The sequence below is a fragment of the Puma concolor genome, chromosome C1, assembly GCF_028749965.1.
Source record: "Puma concolor isolate L17-30 chromosome C1, mPumCon1.1.hap2, whole genome shotgun sequence".
Classification (NCBI taxonomy): domain Eukaryota; kingdom Metazoa; phylum Chordata; class Mammalia; order Carnivora; family Felidae; genus Puma; species Puma concolor.
Window position 1 is genome coordinate 51,691,539 of NC_141674.1, and position 26,368 is coordinate 51,717,906.

General features: G+C 35.9%; 1 protein-coding gene across 6 annotated transcripts in view; it reads left to right on the forward strand.

Annotated features, from left to right (window-relative positions):
- The window catches only part of ATG4C (autophagy related 4C cysteine peptidase), a 91,551-nt gene that overhangs the window by 29,676 nt on the left and 35,507 nt on the right, over nt 1–26,368 (forward strand). For all 6 annotated transcript variants that reach the window (XR_015254754.1, XM_086717183.1, XM_086717186.1 and 3 more), the window contains 4 exons: nt 10,775–10,858; nt 18,834–19,067; nt 21,632–21,962; nt 23,971–24,041. Coding sequence is in view for 5 of the 6 variants with exons in the window: in XM_086717183.1 (XP_086573309.1) it covers nt 10,775–10,858; nt 18,834–19,067; nt 21,632–21,962; nt 23,971–24,041 (720 nt within the window). In the remaining variant the exon portion in view is untranslated. The remainder of the gene's footprint in view (nt 1–10,774; nt 10,859–18,833; nt 19,068–21,631; nt 21,963–23,970; nt 24,042–26,368) is intronic.

Sequence of the window (26,368 nt, forward strand, 5' to 3'; positions counted from 1 at the left end):
GCAGTCATAAGAGGAAAGTATATAGCAATCCAGGCCTTCCTAAAGAGGGAAGAAAGATCTCAGATACACAACCTAACCTTACCCCTTAAAGAGCTGGAAAAAGAACAGCAAATAAAACCCCAAAGCAGCAGAAGACAGGAAATAATAAAGATTAGAGCAGAAATTAATGCTATCAAAACTAAAAAAACAGTAGAACAGATCAATGAAACCAGAAGATGGTTCTTTGAAAGAATTAACAAAATTGATAAACCACTAGCCAGTTTGATCAAAAAGAAAAAGGCAAGGACCCAAATAAATAAAATCAAGAATGAAAGGGGAGAGATCACAACCAAAACAGCAGAAATAAAAACAATAATAAAAAAATATTATGAGCAATTATATGCCAATAAAATGGGCAATCTGGAAGAAATGGATAAATTCCTAGAAACATATACACTACCAAAACTGAAACAGGAAGAAATAGAAAATTTGAACAGACACATAACCAGTAAGGAAGTCGAATTAGTAATCAAAAATCTGCCAAAAAACAAACGTCCAGGGCCAGATGGCTTTCCAGGGGAATTCTACCAAACATTTAAGAAGAGTTAACACCTATTCTCTTGAAGTTGTTCCAAAAAATAGAAATGGAAGGAAAACTTCCAAACTCTTTCTATGAAGCCAGCATTACCTTGATTCCAAAACCAGACAGAGACCCCACTAAAAAGGAGAATTATACCAATTTCCCTGATGAACATAGATGCAAAAATCCTCAACAAGATATTAGCCAACTGGATCCAACAATACATTAAAAAAATTATTCACCACAAGCAAGTGGGATTTATACCTGGGATGCAGGGCTGGTTCAATATCCACAATAAATTTGATTCATCACATCAATAAAAGAAAGGACAAGAACCATATGATCCTCTCAATAGATGCAGAGAAGGCATTTGACAAAATACAGCATCCTTTCTTGATAAAAACCCTCAAGAAAGTAGGGATAGAAGGATCATACCTCGAGATCATAAAAGCCATATATGAACGACCCAACTCTAATATCATCCTCAATGGGGAAAAACTGAGAGCTTTCCCCCTAAGGTCAGAAACAAGACAGGGATGTCCACTCTTGTCACTGTCATTCAACGTAGTATTGGAAGTCTTAGCCTCTGCAATCAGACAACACAAAGAAATAAAAGGCATCCAAATCGGCCAGGAGGAGGTCAAATTTTCACTCTTCACAGATGACATGATACTCTAAATGGAAAACCCTAAAGATGCCACCAAAAAACTGCTAGAATTGATTCATGATTTCAGCAAAGTTGCAGGATATAAAATCAACGCACAGAAATCAGTTGCATTCTTATACACCAACAATGAAGCAACAGAAAGAGAAATCAAGGAATTGATCCCATTTACAATTGCACCAAAACCCATAAAATACCTAGGAATAAATCTAACCAAAGAGGTGAAAAATCTATACACTGAAAACTATAGAAAGCTTATGAAAGAAATTGAAGAAGACACAAAAAAATGGAAAAAGATTCCATGCTCCTAGATAGGAAGAACAAATATTGTTGAAATGTCGATACTACCCAAAGCAATCTACGTATTCAATGCAATCCCTATCAAAACAACACCAGCATTCTTCACAGAGCTAGAACAAATCCTAAAATTTGTATGGAACCAGAAAAGACCCCGAATAGCCAAAGCAATCTTGAAAAACAAAACCAAAGCAGGAGGCATCACAATCCCGGACTTTAAGCTATACTACAAAGCTGTAATCATCAAGACAGTATGGTACTGGCAGAAGAACAGACACTCAGATCAATGGAACAGAATAGAGAACCCAGAAATGGACCTACAAACGTATGGCCAACTAATCTTTGACAAAGCAGGAAAGAATATCCAATGGAATAAAGACAGTCTCTTCAGCAAGTGGTGCTGGGAAAACTGGACAGCGACATACAGAAGAATGAACCTGGACCACTTTCTTACACCATACATAAACTCAAAATGGATGAAAGACCTAAATGTAAGACAGGAAGCCATCAAAATCCTTGAGGAGAAAGCAGGCAAAAACCTTTTTGATCTTGGCCTCAGCAACTTCTTACTCAACACGTCTCTGGAGGCTAGGGAAACAAAAGCAAAAATGAACTACTGGGACTTCATCAAAATAAACATCTTCTGCACAAGGAAGGAAACAATCAGCAAAACTAAAAGGCAACCAACAGAACAGAAGATATTTGCAAATGACATATCAGATAAACGATTAATATCCAAAATCTATAAAGAACTTATCAAACTCAACACCCAAAAACCAAATAATCCAGTGAAGAAATGGGCAAAACACATGAATAGACACTTCTCCAAAGAAGACATCCAGATGGCCAACCGACACGTGAAAAAATGCTCAACATCACTCCTCATCAGGGAAATACAAATCCAAATCACAATGAGATACCACCTTACACCTGTCAGAATGGCTAACATTGCAACAACAGATGTTGGCAAGGATGTGGGGAAAGAGGATCTCTTTTGCATTGTTGGTGGGAATGCAAGCTGGTGCACCCATTCTGAAAAAACAATATGGAGGTTCCTCAAAAAGCTAAAAATAGAACTACCCTATGACCCAGCAATTGTACTACTAGGTATTTATCCAAGGGATATAGGTGTGCTATTTCAAAGGGACACATGCACCCCAATGTTTATAGCAGCACTATCAACAATAGCCAAAGTATGGAAAGATCCCAGATGTCCATCGATGGATGAATGAATAAAGAAGATGTGATATTTATATACAATGGAGTATTCCTCGGCAATCAAAAAGAATGAAATCTTGCTATTTGCAACTATGTAGATGGAACTGGAGGGTATTATGCTAAGTGAAATTAGTCAGTCAGAGAAAGACAAATATCATATGACTTCACTCATATGAGGACTTTAAGAGACAAAACAGATGAACATGAGGGAAGGAAACAAAAATAATATAAAAATAGGGAGGAGTACAAAACATAAGAGACTCATAAATATGGAGAACAAACTGAGGGTTACTGGAGGGGTTGTGGGGGGACAGGGATGGGCTAAATGGGTAAGGGGCACTAAGGAATCTACTCCTGAAATCATTGTTGCACTATATGCTAACTAACTTGGATGTAAATTAAAAAAAAAAGAAGAAAACACAAAAATAAAATTAAAAAAATAATAATGCAAATTCAGGTAAAACACAATGGACAGTTGGCTCCTGCTCACTGGAAAGCATGGCCAGCTAAAGCCCATGTTAGACAGTTACAACTTGATAATAAAACATTGCATTTTGAAGACTATGAGCACTGATTTCTTAAAAATTGAGTATAATATACTAAAAAAATCATCCTTTTATGATTCAGTGGTTTTTAGTATAAGATTGTACAACATCATCACTAGCTAATCCCAGAACACCTTTATCACCCCAAAATGCAACCCTGTACCGATTAGCATCTACTCCCTGTTCCTCCCCACCTCTTCTCTAGCCCCTGGCAATCACCAGTCTATTTACTGTCTCTATGGATTTGACTGTTCTGGACATTTCATATAAATGGCATTATGCAACTTGTGGCCTTTTCTGTCTGACTCCTTTCGCTTAGCATAATGTTTTCAAAATTCATCCATATTGTAGCATGTATGTATCAGTACTTCATTCCTTTATATGACTGAATAATATTTAATTGTATGGCCATACTACATTTTCTTTACCCATTTATTATTTGATGGACATTTGGGTTGTTTTTGAATTTTTGGCTAATATGAATATTGCTGCTATGAACATTGTGTAAAAGTTTTTGTGTGAACATATGCGTTCAGTTCTCTTGGGTATATACCTAAGAGTAGAATTGCTGGATAATACATTAACTCTAATTTTAACTTTTTGAAAAAGTACCAAGCTGTTTTCTAAGGTGGCTGTACCATTTTACATTCCTATCAGCAATGTTTGAGGGTTTGAATTTCTCCACATCGTCAACAGCACTTTTTATTGTCCATCTTTTTTATTGGAGCCATTCCAGTGGGTACGAACTATCTCAGTGAGTTTGATTTGCATTTCCTTGATGAATAATGATATTAAGCAACCTTCCATATACTTACTATTTGTATATATTCTTTGGAGAAATATCTATTTAAATCCTTTGTGTATTTTTTAATTGGGTTATTTGTCTTTTTATTTTTGAGCTTTATGAGTTCTTTATATGTTCTAGATAGAAATCCCTTAGCAAATATATGATTTACAAATACTTTCTCCCATTTTGGTGTTGTCTTTTTACTTTCTTGATAGTGTCCACTAGAGCACAAAACCTTCAAATTTTGATGAAATCCAGTTGACTTATTTTTTCTTTGGTTGTTTGTGCTTGTGATATCAAATTAGAGAAACTGTTGTGTAAATCAGAATCATGAAGATTTATACCTGTGTTTCTTAAGAGTTTTATTTTTTTAATTAAAAAAACCTTTTTCTAGGGAGAGAGAGAAAGCGAGCATGAGTTGGGGAGAGGGGCAGAGGGAGAGAGAGAGAATCTTAAGCTCCACACTAAGTGTGGAGCCTGATGAGGGATCCTGGGATCATTACCTGAGCCACAATCAAAGGTCAGACGCTTACCTGACTGAGCCACCCAGGAACCCCAAGAATTTTATTAATTTAGCTCTCATATTTAGGTCTTTGATCCATTTTGAGTTAATTTTTGCATGCGATGTGAGGTAGAAGTCCAACTTCATTTTTGTATGTGTCTATCTAGTTGTCCCAGCACCATTTTTTGAAAAGACTGTTCTTTCTCCACTGAATGGTCTTGATTCCCTTGTCTAAATCAGTTGACCACAGATGTAAAGGTTTATTTATGGACTTCCAGTTCAATTCCATGTATGTACACATCCATCTGTGTGCCAGTGCAACACTCTCTTAATTACTTTAGCTTTCTGTAAAATTACAAAATTGGAAAGTGTGATTCCTTCAACTCTGTTCTTCTTTTCCAAGATTATTTTGGCTATTTTGGATGAATTTTTGATCATCTTAACAATTTCTGCAAGAAATCCAGTTGGGATTTTGATAGAGATTTTAGTGAATCTGTAGATCACTTGTACAGTATTGCCATATTAAACTTTCCAATCCATGGACATGGGATATGTTTCCTTATATTTAGGTTTGTAATTTTTTGTTTCAATCATGGTTTGTCGTTTTCTACTTATAAAGCTTGTTAAAGTTTTTCCTAAGTATTTAGGAAAGTATTTATTTCCTTTTTTGTTAAAGTTATTCCTAAGTAGTTTATTCTTTTTGATGCTATTTTAAAGTGAATTGTTTTCTTTCTTTAAGTTTATTTGTTGCCAGTATATAGAAATACAGTTGCTTTTTGTAATTTTATCTTGTGTCTTGTAAGCTTGATGTTCTACTTTATTAGCTCTAATAGTTTTTTTTTTTTTGTGATTCTTTTGGATTTTCTGTATGTAAAGATCATGTCATCTGCAAATAGAGGCTTATGTTCTTTTTAAGCCATTTAATTTGGTGAATAGGTTATGTGATGAAGATTTCATTTGTAAGTTGAAAATTGTCATACAGGCACTAGATAACCCATTTTTATTTTACTATTTTTTTAAATACAAATCACTTTTATTTTTAAATGTTTATTTATTTTTGAGAGAGACAGAGAGAGAGAGAGAGTGTGAGCAGGGGAGTGGCAGAGGAAGAAGGAGGCAGAGAATCTGAAGCAGGCTCTGAGTGCTGTCAGTGTAGAGCCTGATGTGGGGCTTGAATTCAAGAATCATGAGCTCATGACCTGAGCCAAAGTCTTAAGCTTAAGACCTAGGTGCTCCTAGAATAACCCAGTTTATCAGTATCCTAGGAATTGTTAAACTATTATTTACATATGTGTTGTTTTCCTTATCTAGATACTTAAGTGGCCATCATAAAATTATGGTAATTTCTAATCTCTGAAGAACAGATGGTTTAAGGTGACTAAGTGTTCTAGATAGCTTCAAGTTATGGACTAGTATTTTTGTTTGATTTTATTGGTTGAAAATCTCTCTAAAATGTTTTCTGTATTTTTCTTGCTTAGAGTTTGTGTAGTATGGGTGGTACAGGAAGGACTAAGATTGATTGAGCATTTACTAGCATTAAAAAAAATTTTTTTTAAATGTTTATTTATTTTTGAGAGAGACAGACCATGATTGGGGGAGGGGCAGAAAGAGGGAGACAGAATCTGAAGCAGGCTCCAGGCTCAACTGTCAGCACAGAGCCCAACACGGGGCTCGAACCCATGAACTGCAAGATCATGACCTGAGCTGAAGACAGAGGCTTAACAGACTGAGCCACCCAGGTTCCCTAGCATTTTGTAGATGATTTATGTACCTTATTTAAATCTCATATCTTTCTGAGATGGATATCTTCCTGAGATTTTTTTTTTTTAATTAGAAAACTGAGATTAACATATTTGTGGTCACATATCTAGGTAATAAGTCATGAAACTGGTGGTATTCAAATCCAGCCTCCCTGTTCCTCAGTCTTGCTCTTCTCTGAATATAGTGAACATAATTTAGGATTATTTTTTTCAATGTCAATATTATGAAATGATGAAGATGGAACTAGAAATGGCATAGCACTTAAGATTTAAAAGACTCTGGATCTTACTTTCTTGAAAAACTGCTTAATTTTTGCTTTCTTCTCCCCTCTCTCCTTTTATTTACCTGACTTCATGAGGTGTGTAAACTTGACTTCCTTTTTTAAAATGGTTAATATGTAAACCATCCTTCTTCTGGGTGTTTCAGATCCTCCCAAAAATAATTATCATCTGTTATTTCTACATTCTTTGGCTTGTTTGGATCTTTTAAAGCTTTGTGGTTTTCAGGTAGCTGACTTAATGGACTATAGGTTTTTTGTAACATTCTGTTTATGATTGCTATTCTCCAAAGATCGTCCTTAGTAAGGATCTTTAATCATACTTGTGTTGTCTCTTTTCTCATTGAATCTGGGCTGGACTGTGCCTCATATTAACCAATAGAATGAGAGGAAATGAGGCTGTGTCAATTCTAGGCCTGGCCATTAAGAGGCAACTTCTGCTTGCTCTGATTTGGAGCTCTGAACTGTTATGTCACCACTTTAGGTACTCTGCTGGAGAAAATCACATGGAGAGACCACATGATGAAGAAAGGCCCTGAGATGATCTAAGAGAGAAAACATCAGCCAATTCAGTGTCTCAGTTGAGCCCCTCCATCTGATTTCCACTACGTTAGACTTAGCAGGAAAACTGCTCTGTTGAGCCCAGTCAATCCACAGAACTGTGTGATACAAGAAAAAAGTTGTTTCATAAGATAAAAACAGAGAGGGAGGCAAACCATAAGAGACTCTTAAATATACAGAACAAACTGAAGGTTGCTGGAGGGGAAGTGGGTGGAGGGATGGGCTAAATGGGTGATGGGAATTAAGGAGGGCACTTGTTATGATGAGCACTGGGTGTTGTATTTAAGTGATGAATCATGGGAATCTACCCCTGAAACCAAGAGCACACTGTATACACTGTATGTTAGCTAACTTGACAATAAATTATATTAAAAGAAAAAAAAAATTTCCTTCACCCCAAAAAGTTTCTTCAAGCTTCCTTCTGGTCAATGCTCACCCCTCACAGACAGTCACTGCCCCGTTTCAATTTATTTAATGGCTTGTTTGCCAAATTTACTTACTTTTCTTAACTTACTTAGTTTTATTTAATTAGTTTTCATTTGAAATCATAATGACATTTGTCTCTGTCCCACCTCCCTCTGCTATAAACTGAGACTTAAAGGTAAACAGTAGGGGAGATTAAGATACAAAATAATATATTCTTCAGTATGAAGAATTCTGGTGAATATATATTTTTCAATATGTATAAGAAGAACTTATTAATATACTTTTATTCATGGCTCCTTCCTATACTCCAGGCTCTGTTATCCCATGTCTCTATGGATTTTATATCCTTCATTTTTTGTCTGTGTGCCATGGTATCCTGGTTCAGCATCAACAAGCTAGGGTAGAGGTAGTTGTGTTTCTTACAATACTTTTATAAAGATAAAATGAAAACTGGTCAACTAAAACCAAATAATTAAAAGAAAAAAAGAATATTCTATAGACTAGTCATTTGGCATACTGGCCTAATTCAGCTTTGACATGCCTGTGGAAAAAGAGAGGAAAATGGCTGGGCCTTATGAGAAGTCCTGAGCTTTCTTATGTACCTAGCATCATGGAGTATTAAAATAAGTCAGTCTATTATGAGGGTTAGGTCCTGCCAGGATTTGCACAGGAAGTGTAAGAGTGAGAGAGTATGCACCATATGAGTCATGGTTGAGCTTTAAAGCACTGTAAATCTGTGCTCAAGTAAAATGTGGATCCTTGCAATGCCCCAGGCTCTTAAGAATCAGATTCATAACTTCTCTTTTCTTGAGGAAGGATTGGTGAATGGTAAGAGGGGGTAGGCAGAGGCTAGAGCATAGGGAGAAAGAGAAGTTCCTCCTTGAAGATTGTTTCCTTTTATTTGAAGTTTTTTTTGTGAAGTTCTTAGAATTTGCTTTAGAAATATTGCCTTTAGAGGGGGAGGGGGTTATTACTATTTGGGGGTTAGAATCATTCTGGTACAGTACTAACAATTCTAAGAGATAATGTTTGTAAGGTGCCTAGCCTAGTTCCTGGTATAGAATAGGATCAGTAAATACCATTTTCCCACTGGAGTTCAGAGAAGAGCATCAGAGCCAGGTGGGAAAAAGAAAAACTGGCTTAGAAGTGCACACAGGAGGGTGTGGAACCTGCTTAAGATTCTCTTCCCTTCCTCCCTCTGCTCCTCCCTGGCTCACACTCATTCGCTCTGCAAACACACACACACACACACACACACACACACACACACACACACAAGCTGTAAGAAGTAGATAGGCTCATATTGGGGAGGATATTTTTGTCATGGGATAGTATGAGCCAAACAGCAAAGCCCACTTTGAGTATAGGTGAAAAGTAGTGGAAAAGATGACTGTAAATGTAATTTGTATCATATTTTGGAATGTCTTTAGTATCACTGAGAAGTTCATAATTAATCTGTTAAGTAATGAGTCACTGAGGATGGTTTTTGAGCAGAAGAGTTACCTATTCAAAGCTGAGCCATGGGGAGATTAATTTGGCAGTGACATGTGGCATATGCTAGAATGAGGAAAAACTGATGACACAGAAACCGTTTTGGAGAGTACTGCAGCAATCCAAGTAAAGGAAAACCCGATTCATAGATTTATTTGCGATTCTTTCTTTTCTCTAGCAAATTCAAATACTTGCATCATCTTTATTATGAATACATATTTCTATTTCTTTTTTGTATTCATTTGTATTAAAGTACTTTGGGGAGCACTTTTGTAAAAAGTCACTTATTTTACATTTTCTAAAAACTTTTCAATGTAAATGACAGATAGTCTACTTAAGAGTAGACCTAAGTCTGTTGGCTCCCAATTTCAGATTCTTTCTGTTTATATGCTCTTGCATGTTAGGAGCTGCTTTTAAGTCTATCCTTAGCAGTCAGGAATTTCATATACTTAGGAATACTCAGGAATATAATGGGCAAGTGTTTTTCTCAGGAAATTAAGAACTATTAATGGCATCATAAAAAAACCAAGAGGATAGATGCTATAGTTTCGCAGGAATAAAACTTAAAGAATTTGCAAATGTAGTTGGGAATTGGGGATTTGGAGGTGGAAACGGAAATGAGGATCTCTGAAAGCTCTATTCACTATTTTCAGACATCCTCAGGTGGCTGAAATGATGGGGTTATACATTTACCTAGGAAACTTCAGGGATTCACATTTATCACAAGCAGTAGTGGACTGTGTTACCTTTTCCGTAAATTACTTCATTGGAATACTCAATTACTTTAAATATTTTAATTATCTAAAATGGAAGGAAAGACAAGAAATTGGTAACATTTGTTGCATGTGGGAAAAAGAAGTTAATGTCAGAGAAACTGGAGTAGAATTTGTACTGTTTTTTTTTTAAAGTAACTTTTGTTTTTTTAAAAATATTTATTTATTTTTGAGAGAGAGAGAGTGTGCATGTGCGCACAAGTGAGGAGGGTCAGAGAGAGAGAGGGGGGGAAAGAGGATCCCAAGCAGGCTCTGCACTGACAGCAGTGAGCCCTAAGCAGCCTCGAACTCATGAACTGCAAGATCATGACCTGAGCTGAAGTCAGATGCTCAACTGACTAAGCCACCTAAGGCACTCCTATACTGTTATTTTATTTTATTTTTTTGTAATCTTTAATTTTTACTTGAGAGAAAAAAGAGAGTGCGCATAGGGGAAAGGGGCAGAGGGAGAAAGAGAGAGAGTCCCAGGCAGGCTCCACACTCAGCGTGGAGCCTGATGTGGGGCTTGATCCCACAGCCCTGAGATCACGACCTGAGCCAAAGTCAAGAGTTGGACACTCAACCAACTAAGCCACTGAGGTGTCTCCAGAATTTGTACCTTTTAAGTTTTATACCATAAGATCATTGTGGGGAAAAAAAGAACATTGTGACCTGTTTGAAAATAAATTAAAATTAAGTTCTTTTCTTTCTCATGTTCTTTACATGATGGAATGTGTTTAAAATACTTAACTGTATTTGAAGGTAGCATAAACGACCTGTATTTTCAGTTCATTGTCCATATATTTTGCATTCTTGCAAAAAACTGCATGTTCATAGTTTAGAATTGATGATTTGAAATAAAATAAAATAAAATGCTACACTTTTAGCCTGAAATCCTTTAATTGCAAAACTGTTTTTCTCTTTTCTTGTTTAGGTTGGGTGTTGAAAACAAAGACATATTTTAGTAGAAATTCCCCTGTATTGTTGCTTGGAAAATGTTACCATTTTAAATATGAAGGTAAGTGCTAAATTTGTAACCCATTTAAAAATCTTTGTATTCCTTCATTGTGTAACAGTTTTCATTGTTTTATTTCCAGATCAATCTACTTTTGGCATATTTTTTTTTGTTTTTTACTTCTTTTTTATTGTGGTAAAATAATAACAGAATTTACCTTCTTAATAATTTTTTTATATTTATTTATTTATTTATTTTGAGAGAGAGAGATGAAGAGTTCTGGAGATAAATGGTGGTAATTTTATTAGCACAACATTGTGAATGTATTTGAAACCACTGAACTGTATGTACACTGAAAAATTATTAAGTGTGCATGTATGTGTGCAAGAGCGAGAAAAGGCAGAGAGAGAGGGAGGGAGAATCCCAAGCAGGATCTGTGCTGTCATCATGGAGCCCGATGTCAGCATAGAGCTTGATCCCATGAACTGTGAGATTATGACCTGAGCCGAAATCAAGAGTTGGATGCTTAACCAACTGAGCCACCCAGGTGCCCTATACCATCTTAATAATTTTTTTAAAAAACTTTAATGTTTACTTATTTTTGAGAGAGAGAAAGAGAGAGAGAGAGAGAGAACGAGTAGGGGAGGGGCAGAGAGGGAGGGAGACACAGAATCCAAAGCAGATTCTGGGCTCTGAGCTGTCAGCACAGAGCCCGATGCAGGGCTCGAACCCACGAACCATGAGATCACGACTAGAGCTGAAGTCGGATGCCTAACAGACTAAGCCACCCCAGTACCCCAACTTTTTTTCTTAATGTTTTATTTATTTTTGACAGAGAGTGAGTAAGGAAGGGGCAGAGAGAGAAGAGAGACAGAGGATCCCAAGGAGGTTCCACACTGTCAGCACAGAGTCTCATGTGGGGCTTGAACTCATGAATTACGAGATCATGATCTGAGCTGAAATCAAGAGTCAGACCCTTAACCAATTGACCATTCTACTTTTTATGCCTCTGTTTTGGCATATTTCTTTTAAGAACCTGTATTTTATGTAACACATAATGTACTGCCATATGGTTTGGGTTTCTAGTAAACTCTTTGAGGATGAGAATCATGACCCCTTTTGTTATATCCCTCACAGTTTTAGACTTATGAGTGTTAGTTAAATATTATTTGAATTGATATCATAATATTTTTTATCAAGTTTTCTGATGATAACTTTAAAGTAATGCTAATATGAATGGACATTTTTCCAAAGAAGACATCCAGATGGCTAGCAAACACATGAAAAGATGCTCAGTATCACTCATCATCAGGGAAATACAAATCAAAACCACAATAAGATACCACCTCACACCTGTCAGAATGGTTAAGATGAACAACTCAGGAAACCACAGATGTTGGCAAGGATGCAGAGAAAGGGGAACACTTTTGCACTGCTGGTGGGAATGCAAACTGGTACAGCCACTCTGGAAAACAGTATGGAGGTTTCTCCAAAAATTAAAGATAGAACTACCCTATGACCCAGCAATTTACTAGGTATTTATCCAAAGGATACAAAAATGCTGATTCGAAGGGGCACATGCACCCTAATGTTTATAGCAGCACTATCAACAATAGCCAAAGTATAGAAAGGGCCCAAATGTCCATCAACTGATGAATGAATAAAGAAGATGGTATATATACACTGTGGAATACTATCTGGCAATCAAAAAGAATGAAATTTTGCCATTTGTAACAACATGGATGGAACTAGAGTATATTAATGCTAAACGAAATAAGGCGGTCAGAGAAAGACAAATACTGTATGAATTCACTCATATGTGGAATTTAAGAAACAAAACAGATGAACATAGGGGAAGGGAAGGAAAAACTAGATAAAAACAGAGAGGGAGGCAAACCATAAGAGACTCTTAAATGCAGAGAACAAACTGAGGGTTGCTGGAGGGGAAGTGGGTAAGGGAATGGGCAAACGGATGCTGGGCATTAAGGAGGGCACTTGTTGGGATGAGCACTGGTTGTTATATGTAAGTGATGAATCACTGGGTTCTACTCCTGAAACCAATACTATACTGACTAACTTGAATTTAAATAAATAAGTTAAATGAAAAAGATTGAGAAAAAGAAGTGTATGCAAATAATTTAAAGTATCACCTTGGTTAACCTGAAAATGGTAGATTTTCCAATTCTTTTTTTTTTTTTTAAGTTTATTTATTTTGAGAGAGAGTGAGCATGATTGGGGGAGGGGCAGAGAGAGAGAAGAGAGAGAGAATCCCAAGCAGGCTCTGCTCTGTCAGTGCAGAGCCAGATATGAGGCTCTATCCCATGAACTGTGAGATCATGACCTGAGCTGAAATCAAGAGATGGAGGCTTAACCATTGCCCCAGGCGCCCCAGATTTTTGAATTCTTTAAAAAAAAAATTTTTTTTTAACATTTATTCATTTTTGATGGAGACACAGAGTGTGAGCAGGGGAGGGGCAGAGAGAGAGGGAGACACAGAATCTGTAGCAGGCTCTCGGCTCTGAGCTGTCAGCACAGAGCCCAATGCAGGGCTCAGACCCATGAACTATGAGATCATGACCTGAACTGAAGTCAGATCCTTAATCAACTGAGCCACCCAGGTGCTTCCAGATTTTCCAATTCTTAAGGATGTTCTAATTTCTGAAATTATTGACTTATTTTGATGTTTTTGAGTTTCTACATATGCCCATCCTTTTAATAATTATATATTTTCTTTTAACAATTTATGTCACTTAATGAATGCCTTCTTTGTGTTAGGCATCATGCTAAGCTCTTTGTGAAGTGCCTTTAATTCTTTAATTCTCACAGCAAGCCTACAAGTTTGATTCAAGTATCTTATGAGTATGAAACAGGAGCTTAGAGAAGTTAAATAATTTGTCCAATGTCACACAGGTATTAAATGGCACAGCTGTAATTTAAACCAAGACTGTGTCTCACTTTACTCCTGGCTTTTTTTCTACTGTACGTCTGTGCTTGGTTTTGTGTGTAGGAGTATGTGTGTGCGTGTGTGTATGTGTGTGTGTGTGTAAGACAGAGAAGGCAAGAATGTGTGTGAGAATATGTCATTATCAAGGCTTTTATTTTTGGTTGACTTATTTTGGCATCTCATTTATCAGCAATTTTCTAAAGCCTTGTAAATGTCTTGTAATGATAACAGCTAACATTTATTGAGTATTTATAATGTGCCAGGTAGTATTTCAAGTAGTTCACATGCTTAACTCATTGAGTCCTCACAGCACTCTTTAAAAAAAATATTTTTTTAATGTTTATTTATTTTTGAGAGAGAGACAGAGTGTGAGCAGGTAACGGGTAGACAGAGAGGGAGCCACAGAATCCGAAGCAGGCTCCAGGCTCTGAGCTGCCAGCACAGAGCCCGACACAGGGCTCGAGCTCATGAACTGCAAGATCATGACCTGAGTCGAAGTCGAACACTTAACTGACTGAGCCACCCAGGTGCCTTGAGAAGTTTTTAATTTTGATTCCATTTTCAAAAGGGTCAGAAACAGGAAATATAAAATCATCAGGGACACTGAGATAATGGGGTTTTGTTTTTGGCATAAAAGGGCTAACATTGGGAAGAAGCAAACAGTGAGTTCACTCATATGAGTTCACTCATATGTGGAAATTAAGAAAACAAAACAAATGAACAAAGTAAAAAAGAGACCAAAAAAACCAGAATTAAATACAGAGAACAAACTGATGGTTCCCAGAAGGGAGGTGGGTGGGGAGGGGGGAGTTGGGTGAAATAGGTGAAGGAGATTAAGAATACACTTATTGTGATGAACACTGAGTAATGTATACAATTGTTGAGTCATTATATTATATACCTGAGACTAATAGAACATCATATATTAATTATATTTGAATTAAAAATTAAGTAAATAAATAAAAAATTACTCATAATGTATTTTTCTTGTCAAGTACAATTTTGTTATCCTCCTTAAAGGGGTATTCACAGGGGCTGGGTGGCTCAGTTGGTTGAGTGTCTGACTTCGACTCAGGTCATGATCTTGTGGTTTGAGAGTTCAAGTCCTATATCAGGCTGGCTGTAGTCAGTGCAGAGCCTGCTTCAGATCCTCTGTTCCTCTCTCTCTGCCCTTCCCGCTTTCCCCTGCTTGCACTCTCTCTCTCTCTCAAAAAACAAAAACAAAAACAAAAACAAAAATGGTGTATACACAGGGTTTTTATCTTCTCTGTAAATGCACAACTCATAATTTCAAAAAAATATTTAATATAAAATTATTAAAACAATAAAAATTCACTATTTGTAATAAATAATACAGACCTAAGCATCCAACTTTGGCTCAGGACATGATCTCATGGTTTGTGAGTTCGAGCCCTGCATCTGGCTCTCTACTGTCAACATGGAGCCCGCTTTGGATCCTCTGTTCCCCTCTCTCTTTCTCCATCCTCTGCTCTCTTTCTGTTTCAAAAATAAACAAACATTAAAAGAAAAAGAAAGAATACAAAGAAGAAAAATTTTTCTTCCATTGGATTCTGTCATATCTGTCATATATCCTATCTTTGTACTGAAACAGACACATGCTACTTTAAGGAGTAATAGGTGAAGATAAGGCCAACATGCTGAGATTTAGCAGAGTGAGACGATGAGTAGAACAGGAGTCCTAGATGTCACAGAGGCACTGAATTAACCAACCTAGAGCCATCCCTACATAGGACTTCTGTTTGTATATGGTAATACATCCCCTTATTGTTTAAGCTATTTTGAAATGCATCCATTAGCAACCTTTCTAATTTGGTCTACTTCTGTAGTTTTATAGCAGCCTGTATTTCTGCTTCACCACAAATATCATAATGGGATTAACAACTTTTATACTTTTGTTTAATGTTTCTCATCTGCTGAACTGTAAGCTCCTTGAGAGTAAGGACTGTGCCTCTCATACTTTCAGTGTTAACTCCAGTGCCTGGTGCATAATAAGGCTCTCAATAAATATTTGTGGAGTAAATTAATAATCTTGTTCATCACATCCCCTATTAATGAATACTTAAGTTGTTTCCAACTTTTTATTTCAATAAAGCTACATTAAACATCCTTATACATGTGTTCACACATGCAGAGAACTTCTCTATGATAAATATTTAAATTTACAACCTCTTATGAGAAATTTGAGAGTACTTAGAAAAATTGAAAATATATACATTTTAGGACCCAGCAATTTGACCTTTAAATATTTACTTACTTTATCCCATATCTGATAATTACAAGAACTGTAGTCTTTGAGGATTCAATTCACAATTTTTTTTACTTATGATTCTCATATTAGCTTGTTTAATTGTGATAGTCAGCCTTGACTGAACCCTCAATGTTACTAGCAGTTTTCTTCTATTTCTTTTATCAGCTTTCGTTTCATTTTTTTGTTGTGGTTCTTTGAGACTTTGTTCATAAAGCTCTGATCTCATGTGTCTCCAGAGCATCACAGAAAACAAAAGCAAAGCAAAGCAAAACAAAACAAAACCTTCTTCCTTTGGCTCCATTTATCTTACATTCACCTGACAAATGTTTATTGCACATCTGCTATGGACTGAACTCTGTACTAGGTGCTGAAGATTCAGGGGTGCATAAGATAAAATATTCCTTCTCCTGTAATATACCTGAAAATTGGAAAAGGGTAAGATATAGATAAATATTATAGATACAATTAATTAAGAAAATTAAGAAAAGAGGGGCGCTGGGGTGGCTCAGTCAGTTGAGCAGCTGACTCTAGATTTCAGCTCAGATCTGCAGGGTTGAGCCCCAAGTTGGGCACTGCACTGACAGTGTGGAGCCTGCTGGGATTCTCTCTCTCCCTCTCTCACTGCCCCTCCCCTGCTTGTGCATGTGCTCTCTCTCTCAAAATAGACAAACATTAAAAAAAGATTGTGAAAAGTCAGAAAGTGGAATAGCAGAGGTAGTATTATTATAGTGGAAAGTCAACAGGACAATAAAGTTCAGTTAGTACTAGCAATTTTCCAATAATATTCTGAGCAAATTTTAAATTTAGAGTAAATTTAGAGTAATTTTAGAGACTAGGTTTTTAAAAATATTTATTTTGAGAGAGAGAGAGAAAGTGAACACATGTGGGAGAAGGGCAGAAAAAGAGGGAGAGAGAATCCTAAGCAGTCTCTGCACTGACTGCGCAGGGCCTGATGTGGGTTTGATCTTATGAACCATGAGATCATGACCTGAGTAGAAATCAACAGTCAGATGCTTAACCCACTGAGCCACCCACGTGGCCCAAGACTAGATCTTAAAAGAATAAAGAATTAATTACTTCATCAAGGTAGGAGATTAGGAATTATGTTTGGCTAACCTCAGGATGATGTGTGAGTTATGTACTATTGTGTCAAATTTCAGACAAATTTGAATGTCTCTAAAGTAGAACTTTTGGGGGCACCTAGGTGGTTCAGCTGGTTCAGCATCTAACTATTGGTTTCAGACTCATGGTTTGTGGGTTTAAGCCCCTAGTCGGGCTCTGTGGGGGCAGTGCCGGAGACTGCTTGGGATTTTCTCTCTCTCCTTCTCTCTCTGCCCCTCCCCTGCTCCCGCGGTCTCGGTCTCCTTTTGTAAGTAAATAAAAACACGTAAACAAATTTTTTTCTTTAAAGTAGAAAGTTTGGACATATTTGTAGTGCCATGTTCAATTTCCATGCATTTTTATTTGTAATTAACTTCAAACTCAAATATTGAGAGAAATTCATTGATATTGGGGGCTTGTCAGTCATTCTTTTTATTGTCACTGAAACTGTATGCCACAACTTAGCACCATTAATCTGAATATTATGAAGTTTAGGTGATTGTAATTTTTTCAGAATGAGTTTAAAGAGGGATAGGTGAGCAAGGATAAAGAAAAAAGCATGATAAAATTGCTTTAATATCCTGCAGAAGGGCATTGGAAATTGAACTCCTTGGAATTGAGAGTTTAGGCAGATTTATCCATCCACCTGTCCACCCACCCAAACCAAGCAACATTTATTAGGATTTACTTGTGTTATGTAGTGTGCTACATGTTGAGGTTGTAAACATGACTAAATATACTCTCTAGGAGTAATCAAGGAATGTCAGTTCATTTTGAGAGAGTAATCAAGGAATGTCAGTTCATTTGGAGCACTAGTGTTTTGTAGATTATTGGGCAAACAGTAACTGTAGTTTTCACATAGAAATTCTGTTTTGTTTTTTTTTTAAGCTTATGTATTTATTTTGAGAGAGACAGAGAGAGAGAGTGCGTGCATGAACAGGATAGGGACAGAAAGAGGAGGAAGAGAGAGAGAATCCCAATGCGGGGCTTGATCTCACAAACTGTGAGATCATGACCTGAGCTGAAATCAAGAGTCAGACGCTTAACCAACTGAGCCACCTAGGTGCCCCTCACATAGAAATTGTATTACAGACAATCAATTTGAAAAGGCCTTTTAAAATGACATATGTGGGTGGCAGCAGTTTTTAAAAACTGTATTTCAACATGAAAGGATAACTGTATATTTAGGAATTTTATATTCTTACTCTGTAGCTTCTTAGTTTTGATTTTATAATTTGAGTATAAATATTCATGGCAATAAATACAGTGTGCACATTTTATTTGATTTTAAGAACCAGCTTATGTGATTATATTCATTTTACATATTGACAAATCATGATATTTTATTTGCAAATCTCATTTTAGAGAGCACTAATATCTACATCCTGAGCCAAATGAGGCAAAAAGAAAAGGTATTTTAATATTATCCCCTCATAAAAGAGTTGATTATATTCAGAATATAGGGTATTATTATTAACAACAATATTACTGATGATACTTTATATTAGCTAGTTCTAGAGTGTACAAGACATTTCAGCATCCATTCTCATTTGATTTTCATAATAGCCTGATTAGGCAGAATAACATTTATCTTCATTTAAATTGAAAAAAAAAAGTATTAGAAAAATTATAATATACTTCCTATCTTATGGACAGTAAGGGAACATAATATCATTACTGATTTTTCTTTGCATATATTTAGACTATATATTTTTATTTTGTAGATGAAAATAAACTGTTACCTGCAAGATCAGGATGTACAATAGAAGATCATGTAATTGCGGGAAATGTAGAAGAATTTCGTAAAGATTTCATTTCAAGAATATGGCTGACCTACAGGGAAGAATTTCCTCAAATAGAAGGCTCGGCTTTGACAACAGACTGTGGTTGGGGCTGTACATTAAGAACTGGCCAGATGCTATTGGCTCAAGGACTCATACTACACTTTCTTGGTAGAGGTAAATCAGATCTCTGTTTTTGGGGGGATTTTTGTTTGTCTTCTTAAATTTGGACTCCAGCTTGTAAACTGCATAAAATTTACTTTGGTTAATTTCTTGACTCCCTTGTTTCTTCTAAAAGTTGTAACTAATCTAGCATATTCCATCTTTACTGAACTAAGCTAGGTATGACTTATACATAAGTATAAGTTTTTAGTAGTCTTTGGAGTTTGTTGTTGTTATTACTTAGTTCTTTTTGATTGAGCTCTATGGATTATCTCCAGTTCAATAAATCTTGGGCAGGTCAATACAGTGACTTTGAGCAGATAGTTGATATTTTTATATTATTTAAATCTTATATTTAAACTGGTTTATTTTCTCTATATATATCAATAATGCTTTAAAATATTTTTATCTTTAGAAATATGATAATAATCAGTTAAACTGATTAGGCATATTCTTAATAAGGTCATCCTGCTTATATTATAGTCTCAAAAATGTCACTGATACTTAATTTACATATATCTTTTTAAAAATGTGCCACCTTTCTTACCATTTCTACTAGTCCATTTTTTATAATTTGTACATTTGTAGGAAGATTTTAGTTTATGATTTTAGGCTATCATACATGGTTATTGCTAAGTGTTATCATATTTTAAAAGTGTTAGACAATTTCCCTGTAATGCATGGCAAATATTTGGTAACCTTTCTGTAGGGATTATTGATGAGATTATTTAGAGAGAATGTTTATTCAAGAGTGGTATGGATAATACACGGAAAAAGAATTTTTATAAACTTCTCTGGGATGATTTATTTGTAGTCGTATGCAATCAAGGGCAAGAATGGGGATATTTTTCACAGTCCTGACTATTTCTCTGAATCTGTGCCTAATTTTATTAAAATTACATGTATTTGGGGCGCCTGGGTGGCTCAGTCGGTTGGGCGGCCGACTTCGGCTCAGGTCAAGATCTCCCGGTCCGTGAGTTCGAGCCCCACGTCGGGCTCTGTGCTGACAGCTCGGAGCCTGGAGCCTGTTTCAGATTCTGTGTCTCCCTCTCTCTGACCCTCCCCCGTTCATGCTCTGTCTCTCTCTGTCTCAAAAATAAATAAACGTTAAAAAAAAAAAAAATTACATGTATTCTTGGAATTGTCTTGTCATTAAAAACAGTGAAGTAGTGAATGTAGTTGATTTTGGGGGGATCTTTGATCTTTAATGACTTCCATTTGTTAACTTTTCACTTACTAGAGTATTGATATTATGCCCTAAACAATGACTGAGTTATTCTTTTTTTTTTTTTTAAACATTTATTTATTTATGAGAGACAGAGAGAGACAGAGCATGAGCAGGGGAGGGGCAGAGAGAAAGGGAGACACAGAATCCGAAGCAGGCTCTGGGCTCCGAGCTTTCAGCACAGAGCCTGATGCAGGGCTCAAACTCACAAACCGTGAGATTATGACCTGAGCCAAAGTCGGATGCTTAACCAACTGAGCCACCCAGGTGCCCCATGACTGAGTTATTCTGAAAGGACTATATGAGGAAAAATAAAGAAAGAAAGAAAGAAATCTAAAACTTCCATGGTTAGGCTTCTATTTTAACATATGATCAAAGAAAAATCCCCTTTCTGAAGTTATTCTCTCATGAACGTTAGTATGTTTATTGTGCCTTGGGTTAGTCAGAACTGGATATCTGATAAGCAGTACTGGTAAGGAGTACAAGAGTCTTCATTCCATTTCAGCACTGTCAAAGAAAAGAAAAGAAAGAAAAGTATTTTTCCAGAGTTGTTTATTTGTATCTGAGTTTACTATTTTTTTCTCTTTCATTTTGGTAATTTTTCCTGATCATATGTAATATATTCCCATTTTAGAAATTTTGGAAACAACAGAAAACTCCAGAGAATAATATTACCACTCAAAAGTAAACATTATCAATATTTTGACATACTTTCTGGGCTCATATCTTCCTTCCTTCCTTTCTTTCCTTCCCCTTCCTTCCTTTCTTCCTTCCTTCCTTCCTTCCTTCCTTCCTTCCTTCCTTCCTTCCTTGAGAGAGAGAGACAGAGCATAAGAGGAGAGCCAGAGAGAAAGGGAGACACAGAATCCAAAGCAGGCTTCAGGCTCTGAGCTGTCAGCACAGAGCCTGACGCAGGGCTCGAACTCATGAACCATGAGATCATGACCTGAGCCGAAGTTAGATGCTTAACCAACTGAGCCACCCAGGCATCCCTAATATCTTTGGTTTTTTAAGCAGATTTTTGGAATATAATCTACATAAATTCACTCATTTAAAATGAACAATTCAGTGGTTTTTAGTATGTTTACAGGGTTCTGCAACCATTACCATAACCTAATTTTAGGATATTTTCATCATCCTGAAAAGAAACCTCACACCCTTTGGTAGTCACTCCCAATACCCTGCTTGCCATGTGCAACGACTAACCTATTTTTTGTCTCTATAGCTTGCCTACTTCTGAGTTTACTAGTGTAGTTTAGTAACCTATATGACTTTAAATGCGACATACTTATTTTAGTAGAATTGTTAAAATCTGTTTAAAAGATCTGAACACCTTGCTTTGGAATTACTATAGCTTGGACCTGGCCTGATGCTTTGAACATTGAAAATTCAGACTCTGAATCATGGACTTCCAACACTGTAAAAAAATTTACTGCATCATTTGAAGCATCACTTTCAGGGGAAAGAGAACTCAAAACCCCAGCAGTTTCTCAGAAGGAAACAATCAGGAGATACTCTGATGATCATGAAATGCGAAATGAAATTTATCACAGGAAAATCATCTCTTGGTTTGGTGATTCCCCTTTGGCTCTCTTTGGTTTACACAAACTAATAGAATATGGAAAAAAGTCTGGGAAAAAAGCCGGAGACTGGTATGGACCAGCTGTGGTTGCTCACATTTTAAGGTAAAATTGCATTAAAATCTTTCATCTTATGACAGAGGTCCTTAGGCTCAGAGATACTGATTTTTGCAGCATATGTGTGTGTGTGTATATATATATATATATATATATATATATATATGTGTGTGTGTGTGTGTGTGTATGTATATATGTATATATATGTATATATATGCATATATATACATATATATATATATAATTGGACCTTTTAAAGTCTTACTGTATGAGAATGTTCATAAGGGAGCTTTCATTTGCTAATAGGGAAAAAACAAGACATTGGAACTCTAGTTATATTTATCTATGATAAATTTTTTTCTTTATATCTTTTTTCTTATATCATAGGTATAGATATCCAGGGTCTCTTTCTAACCAGGTTTTCATTAGACTACCTTATTGGAATGTTCTAAAAACTAACAACTCTTTCAACCTTGGAACATGCATAACATTATAGTTTTTTTTTTTTTTTTAATAGTGTAACCTGGGGGCTGTAATGTACTGATAGTGTAATGAAATGTCAAGAGCTAAAATTGATGTTTTCAGCATTTCTTTGCACACATCAAATTCTTGTGAATTGTAAATGTATGGGACTATTAATATTATAATTATACCATAGTAAAAGTAAAGGGTCTGTGACATTCAGAGTAGTTAGAAAAAAGTAGAAAGTCAAATTTCACTATACCTCAGCTCAGCTTTTTAGTGCCATTTATTGGATACTGCTTAAATTTTTAAAAGAAAACTGGCTTATTTGTTGTGTGTCCCATTATTGTTGTAAGTGCAATCATTAATATGTTATCCAAATATAGTGTGTTTATGCAAATATAGTAAATTTAATCTGTTTATAATCATATATAAATTTGAAATTATTATAAAGTTTCTTGCATATTAACAGGCTTTTATATTTTATAGGCCAGATGCTTACAATTGGAAATGTATTTGCCTAAAGTTATTAAATGTATTGTTAATAATAATATCAAGTCCTGCTTGGTGTGACATTTATAAAAGCATAATCATAAAAGCTTAGTTTCTACTCTTCAAGATAATATGTTCTATACCCCAGGGATTAAACACTTTTTCTGTAAAAGGCCTGATGGTAAATATTTTAGGCTTTGCAGGCTATATATGAGGGCTCTGTTGCCCATTTTTCTTTTCTTTTTTTGTTTTACAACCCTTAACAATTGTAAAAACCATTCTTAGCTTGCAGGTTGTATGAAAACATGCCACAGGTTGTATATGGTCTGAGGGCCATAGTTTGCCAATCTCTCTTCTAAATTAACACAAACATACATAATAAGGCATGTGAAGTTAAAAAATTATAAAGATACAGTTAAATAAAAATTTTTATGTTTCTTCAATGTATGTAATTTCCTTTTAAAGATATTATTGTGACTTTTTTTCATATGTGCACCATTGAGAACTTCAATATTATATTGAACTTCAATATTATACTTCGAAATATTTTTCAATCTGCAGTTTTACTTACAGAATTCTAAGGCTCAAAATTAGGAAATTCATTTGTTCAAGTTATATAAGTTTTTGAATGAAGGGGGAAAAAGTCATGCTATTTAAAGAAAGGAAAAAACTTTCCAAAGTGTAACAGAGGACAGCCATACAGTAATTCACTGCTAGTCAGTAATGTTAGTTAATATGATGTAAACCTTGAAGCATATTGTAATACTCTGGTTAGAAAATGTTTAATACAGCCAGGTGAGTGGTTGAGAGACATCCTTTTTGGGGGGCAGGGTTTACAGCTTTACACCCAAGAATTTTCTTTTTACAGCTTTGGTAACTTCTATTTTAATGTCCTTTGAGTAATTTAGTGTAACACTCTACTTTGAAAAGACTGACCTGATTTTTGATGCCATTCAGATGATAGTTTTGAAAGCAGACACTAAATGATAAATATAGGAAAGTAAGGAAAAAAAATGATGGCTTTCTTTCCCCTTATATTAACTTTTTAGTGATTAACTGAAAATATTAGGCTTTTAAAGGATGATACTTGTTGTTTTCTTAGAAAAGGAGTTGAAGAAGCAAGACATCCTGATTTACAAGGAATAACTATTTATGTTGCACAAGACTGTACAGGTGAGGGATGTATATAATTCTAATTTTTATCTGTTTATTTGATTATACTTTTTAATTTAGACATAATTGGCATATAATATTATATTAGCTTCAGGTGTACAACATAATGATTCAAATTTGGATATATTGTGGAATGGTCACTACAGCAAGTCTAATTAACAACTGACACCATACATAGTTACAAAATTCTTTTTCTTGTGATAAAAATTTTTAAGACCTACTCTCAGCAACTTTCAAATATAACATGGTATTATTAACTTTAGTCTCCATTATATTCTCATGACTTCCTTATTTTGTAGCTAGAAGTTTGTACCTTTTGACCTCCCCTTACCCATGTCACCCTCCCCTCACTCCCTATCTCAGGAAACCAGCAATCTGTTCTCTGAAGGAAAAACTCATTTCCTTGGAGTGTATATTAGTTCAGAAGAGTCTGAGGTAAGGATGGTCATGTGTGTGCTGCCTCAGAAAAATTAGAGAATTTAAAGGTTTATAATTAGAAGCCATTACTGAGTATTTGGGAAGAGTAAGATGAAAGAATTAAAACATGGAAAGAACTATTGTTGCACTTCTGTACCTTTGGTTTAGATTGACTATGGAGATAGAGAAGCTACTGAACAGAATTTGATAACTCATAACCTAAATTTGGAATTTAAAGGGAAGAACTGGGGCACAAGTGGCAGAATTTGTTAATCAGCTAACTGTGCAAGAGCAGAAGAGTTTGATTTTCTTCAACCAGGGAGTTTGAAGAAAGCTTTTTTGTTGTTGAACAAAACAAAATAAAGTTTTGTCTATATTTGGTTCTACAAAATCTTCCCATTTTCTCTTGAACTATCCTATTTAGGCTGTCATGCCCATCACTCTACCCAAGATGCTCTCATCAATAATTTAATCTTGCTAAATCCAGTGGTCACTTCTCAGTCCTCACATGACACAGTCTGTCAGCAGCATATGATACAGTTGACCACTTTTTCCTCCTAGTAATGTTTTGTCTCCTGAGTTTCTAGAATGCTACTCTTCAAGTTTCCGTCTATGTATCCACTCCTTCAGTCTCCTTTGCTGGTTTTCCTTATCTCCCTGATCTCTGAAATTGTTGTGCTCAGCCTTTAGACCTCATCTCTTTTGTACACAGATTTGAATTCACCAGGTCTCATGGCTTTATAGGACCATCTATATGCTGTCAACTCCCAAATTTATAGGACCTCTCATCAAATCCAGGCATTTATATCCATAACTGCCTATTTATCCTCCCTGTTTGCATGTCTAATAGATAGCTGAAACTTAGCATGTCTAACACTGACTTACCGATTATCCTATTTTTTCCCTTCTTATAGTTGCCTATGTCTTTGTAAATGGCACCTCTCTTACTCTTTTTACTTATACCAAAACCATTCAAATCACCTGACTCCTTTTTTTTCCCTTTCCCATCTTGCATTTAACATATTAAGGAGTTCTTTAATTTACTGATCACTTTTAATCAGCTCCATATGACCAACCCATGACCATTCTCTATCTTCACAATGACTACCTTTGTTTGAGCCACCATCATTTCTTGCTAGATTTCTGCAATTGCTTTCTTTTTATTTTTTTAATGTTTGTTTATTTTTGAGAGAGAGAGAGAGAGAGAGAGGGAGAGGGAGATTGAGGCAGAGAGAGGGAGACACAGAATCCAAAGCAGACTCCAGGCTCTGAGCTGTCAGAGCTGAGCCCAACATGGGGCTTGAGCTCACAGACCACAAGATAATGACGTGAGCCTAAGTTGGACACTCAACCAACTGAGCCACCCAGGCACCCCTCTGCAGTTGCTTTCTAACTGTTTTCTGTGCTTCAGCCCTTACCCCTACAGTCTGTTATCAACACAGGAACCACACTGGTAAAGTGTAAGTCAGATTAGGACACTCCGTTTCTAAAAAACTCTTCAGTGGCTTCCCATCTCACTCAAAGTAAAAACTGCAATTTTTACAATACCCCTTACTAACTTCCCTCCAGAGACACAGGCCTCTTGGTCCCAGAGCATGCTGGCTATGCTTCTGCCTTAAGGCATTTGCATTGGCTGATCTCTATACCTGGAATGCTCTTCCCCCAGGTATTGGCATATCTTGGTTTCTTACTTTGTCTTGATCTAAATGTTATATTTTTCATAAGGCCCTCCTTAACCACCTTATTTTAAATACTCCCCCCACTTCCTGTTCATTTTTCTCCCTTTGTTTTTCTTCAGAGCACCCATCACCATCTGACATATCTTATATTTTACTTATTTACTGTTTCCTCATATTAGAGTATATGCTCTATGAGGGCAGGGATTTTTCTCTTTTGCCCATTGGTAAAGC